Source organism: Phaseolus vulgaris, chromosome 1 (assembly GCF_051622355.1).
Source record: "Phaseolus vulgaris cultivar YP4 chromosome 1, ASM5162235v1, whole genome shotgun sequence".
In the NCBI taxonomy this organism is placed as follows: domain Eukaryota; kingdom Viridiplantae; phylum Streptophyta; class Magnoliopsida; order Fabales; family Fabaceae; genus Phaseolus; species Phaseolus vulgaris.
The window spans coordinates 37,590,750-37,594,952 of record NC_143498.1 but is presented as its reverse complement, the minus strand read 5'-3'; the positions used below and the strand labels follow the sequence as shown (position 1 = coordinate 37,594,952).

At 36.3% G+C, this 4,203-nt stretch overlaps 1 protein-coding gene across 1 annotated transcript; it reads left to right on the top strand.

Annotated features, from left to right (window-relative positions):
* The first annotated feature begins 537 nt into the window (after positions 1-537).
* LOC137813960 (F-box protein At2g26850) lies at positions 538-3,985 on the top strand. Its single transcript, XM_068616455.1, has 5 exons — positions 538-2,349; positions 2,483-2,562; positions 2,714-2,886; positions 3,028-3,102; positions 3,602-3,985. Exons 1-5 carry the CDS (start codon positions 1,675-1,677, stop codon positions 3,793-3,795), a joined length of 1,197 nt encoding a protein of 398 aa, XP_068472556.1. The 5' UTR covers positions 538-1,674; the 3' UTR covers positions 3,796-3,985.
* Positions 3,986-4,203: the final 218 nt, after the last annotated feature.

Below are 4,203 nucleotides of genomic sequence, written 5' to 3'. Positions count from 1 at the left end.
ATTTATATCCCTAAAAGTATAACTAGAATTTTAATATTCGTTATTAAAAATAATCTCTTCTTAAGCAGGTAAAAAGACACTTCTTAGATAAATTTTTTTTAATATGTATTATAATTAAAGTTCTGTTTAAATTATATATATAGGATATATAATGAAATTTTTAAATTTGTAATATAATTTTACTTTCAATTACTTAATTACTGATATTTTCTTTTTGAAAAATGGTTAAAATTGTTGTTAAAGGATGATAAAACTTCATTAGAAGAAATGTTAAGAAGACGTACACAAGTAAAATAAAAGAAATAAAAATTAGAAATGCAAGAGTTAATATTTTGGGCATGCAATGAGTGAAATGTAGGTTTTAAGAAGAAAAAAATGAGAATATTTAATTAATAAAAGTAAGAATTCTTTCTCTGAGTTATGCATTATAATTTGTAATACTAAAATAAATATCTGGCATATGTAAATATAATGATGAAGAAAATAAAAGTAATTTTGTAAAACATATATAATGTGCAAATGGTAGTGAATGAATGTGAAAGCAATTTGGTGAAGGGAGGCATAATGAAGATGAATGCAGTTAGAAAGTTGAAGTTAAGGAGAAGGCAGGGGAAGAGGCCTGGTGTAGTTTGTGCGAGGAAAGCAATAAATATGGTCGATTTTATGAGGTCTTAATGAGTTGAAGGACACAATTTTGGTTGTTGAAATGGGTAAGGACTGATTGAGAATCCCACGAAATCCCTTGTCTGGGTCTTTGGGGTGGACAGTACTAGAGTTTGGTGGGAGTTAGGCAAAGGAACAGGTAGACTTTTATGGCACCCTTGGGACTTGTGACTTGTGACTTGTGTTGTTGTGACATACCCACCACCTGTGCAATCTAATGTTAATGTAATTCATCAACCCATCATTCATTTTCTGATAATGTCCCTTTCTTCTCCCTCTTTACTTAACCACGCCAAAACAAAACCCCACTTCTCATTAAACTTTACATCACCCCACTTCCTCCTACTACTACTTACTATCTAATTATCCCTTTTCTCTTCTTTTCTGTCTCTCTGTGTGTGTGTGTCTGCATTAATTTGTACAGTTATACAACACCACCCTAACACATCCCACGTGGCTGCTAATGTACTACATTTCTGCTGTTCCCAGCATAGTGTGTGATTAAAGAGGGTCTATTGGTTTTATATTCATCATTCTAATCTAACCAATATACTGCTTTGCTTTGCTATGCTTTGCTTTGCCACCCTTCCTCTCTCAAGGCCTCCCCATCAATCACTTAACAGCTGCCTCCCACTGCCCGTACATCTTGTTTCTCTCCTTTGTGGGAATTCACTGTGTGTAGATGCTGCTAACACATTTTTAAGGAGCATCCTTCATCATTATTTTCAGTTCTATGTGGAAAGTGCTTTAACTAACCCTGCTGTGAAGCCTTTCGGTTCTCTAGTTACACAACTTCTTCACTCAGACCAAGTTGTGTGTGTCTATTAAGGCGCTGAGCTAGGCAAAACCTTTTATTTGTCCAACTCACCTCACCACTCACCACTCTCCTCTTCCATTGGTGGATCTTTTTCCTCTTTAATAGGAAATCGTTGGTTTGATTTTCAGCTTTGCTTCATCTCTCCGCCAAATTGCTTGACTTGGACCCTTCTGATATATAATCCTTCAATTACAATGCTTTACTTTCTTATATCTTTTGTCTCGTTTCTAATCCTTTCCAAGTCCTTTACCAGTAAGCCTCTCTCGTCAAGGGAGAGTGGGACCAAAATAGGGTCAATTGGGTTTTGGGGGAGCCTTTCAAGTTGGCTAGTTTCTAGTCTCAGAAAAGGAAGCACAAGCACTCCTTGTAGCTTTTTTCGGTTTTCTCTTCTCATGTCATTCAAAAATAACAGTTTAGTGTCTAAGGAGGAGAATGAGGAAGAGGAGGGGAAGGTTTCTCTCTTGGATTTGCCTGATTTACCATTGGAGTGTATCCTTGGGCACCTTTCACCTGCTGAATTATGTAGCGTGGCAACAGTGTGCACATATCTTAGGGATACAAGTAGAAGTGATCATTTATGGAAGAAACACATGGAGAGGAAATGGGGCAAAGTGTTTGGTGATGCTGCTTGTAGACAATGGAAATGTCATGTAGCTTCCAAGACCAGAGAGAAGATCTCCAACCAGCAAAATCAGAAAGGAATATTTGCTTTCCTTCATGGTGATTTTCGCCCCCTGGTTTGGATCAAAGCAAAATCAGAAAAGGGAACACAGTCAAGCAGCTCATTCCCGGAAGATTCAGTCATGGCTCTGTATCTTTCTCTTGAGAGTGGCAAATTTTGGTTCCCAGCTCAAGTCTATAACCGTGAGGTAATTATAAGAATCTGATTTATGGCTTTTTATGCTTCTCTAATCTCAATGACTGTATACCAATATTCTGTAATATGTACAGTAATTCTTCTTTTTGGGATTTTTTGTAATTGTTTCACACTTTCTTTTTCAGAACGGTCATGCTGGGTTCATGCTCTCATGTTATGATGCCCAACTTTGCTATGACTCTCGATCTGACACTTTTCAGGCAAGGTATGTGGAAAAGTTGATTCCTTCAAAGTTGAGATTGTGTGTACATGCCCTACTGTCCCTATGGTTGGAATTTGATGTCATGCCAAAACCTTTATAGGATGCCTTTTTTCCCAAACTTTTAAAGTTTGATAAGTCCATTCTTTTGGGGCAGGTACTCACCTCATGGGAGATGGACAACTGAGGAAAACATACAATGGGACCGACTCAGAGTGCCACCAATTGCCTCTTCTCCACATGCTCTTCACATCTCTGACTCTTTGGATAACTTGAGACCTGGAGATCACATTGAGATCCAGTGGAGAAGAAACAAAGACTTCCCTTATGGTATGTCTCATCCTTGTGACCTTATTTGGCTAATTTCCAAATTATCTCCATTATATGCTGTTATCTTACTTTCGGTAAGAACAAATATTATATGTATATTGCATAATCTTGTTGGAATAAAATTTTAGATTTTCATTGTAGGTTGGTGGTATGGTGTAATTGGTCATTTGGAACAATGTCAAGGGCATGGGAACCATTGCCTTTGTCACAATAATGGTAAGAGAATCCACTTGCACATTTTAATGCTACTACCATCTTCAAATTGCCTGCATTCACTTTTTACAGGCATTCAGAAAGTGAGAACTGCCTATGAAAATTGACGGTTTATGTTTTATCTTCATCAATTAGGTTTAAAACACATTCGAAATTTCAGTTCTCCAATCTGCATCAAACCATTATAAATGCTCCAACTATAAGAATGCATAAAAACTTGATTGCACTGAATCTGGTTCCACTTTCTAAAACCAAGTTTTCATTGGATTGTTATTTGTAGTAAACAGAATTAAACAAATTTTGTGAAGTTATAGCTGAATTTGTGCATTCATCATATTGAAAACATGATCAAAGTTGTATCTAAAGTGAAAATATGAGCTATGCCTTATGTTAAAAACCTCTAGTCTTAAGAGCTCAAAGAATGGGTTATCCCATGTGGTTGTGCTACTTGCTAAACAAAGTTTTAGCTGTTCAACCGATTAAAAAATGGTGCTGCTGACAGATATGGTGATTTTGGAGTTCACACAATACACTGCTGGATCCAGATGGAGACAAACCATGATAGATAGGAAGCATCATATAGAAAAAGGCAATGAAATAGATGGTTTTTATGGAGGAATCAGGAAGCTGCATAGCAGGGAAGAAATTACAAGGTGGAAGAAACTGTGGCCAACCAAAACTGTGGTACATGATTGATTGATAGCTTAGAATTTTGTAAATTAAGCAATCACCCTTTCTCAAATATGAAAGATTAGTTTGTCACAGAACGATGTCATTCCTAACAATAGGTATAAACTTGGAAAGAAACGGCGCAATCACCCTTTCAAAGGCTGTAACATGTGTTTTGCACGATATAAAACTTAGTGTATATGTTGCAGTTTTCTTACTACGTTTGCTAGATTTTTCTTCCTTTGTAAACATTTCCTAAAAGAACGTGTCTATAATAATTCATGCAAGAGTATTAGTGTATTCTTCAGTTTGGCTACAGTAGAGAGAAGTTTCGTTGGCTTTTTGTAAAGGCTAACGACAGAGAAGAAAGAAGAAGAACACAGGACAGAAAAGGAATTATTATTATAAAAGCTTGATATTATTCATAGAAAGAAA

What these genes read in the sequence shown, in the direction of transcription:
- LOC137813960 (XM_068616455.1), top strand. Translation starts at nt 1,675, where the DNA reads ATGCTTTACTTTCTTATATCTTTTGTCTCGTTTCTAATCCTTTCCAAG. An exon ending in TCTGACACTTTTCAGGCAAG is followed by an intron (nt 2,563 to 2,713) that starts GTATGTGGAAAA and finishes CTTTTGGGGCAG; the next exon opens with GTACTCACCTCATGGGAGAT. An exon ending in AAACAAAGACTTCCCTTATG is followed by an intron (nt 2,887 to 3,027) that starts GTATGTCTCATC and finishes TTTTCATTGTAG; the next exon opens with GTTGGTGGTATGGTGTAATT.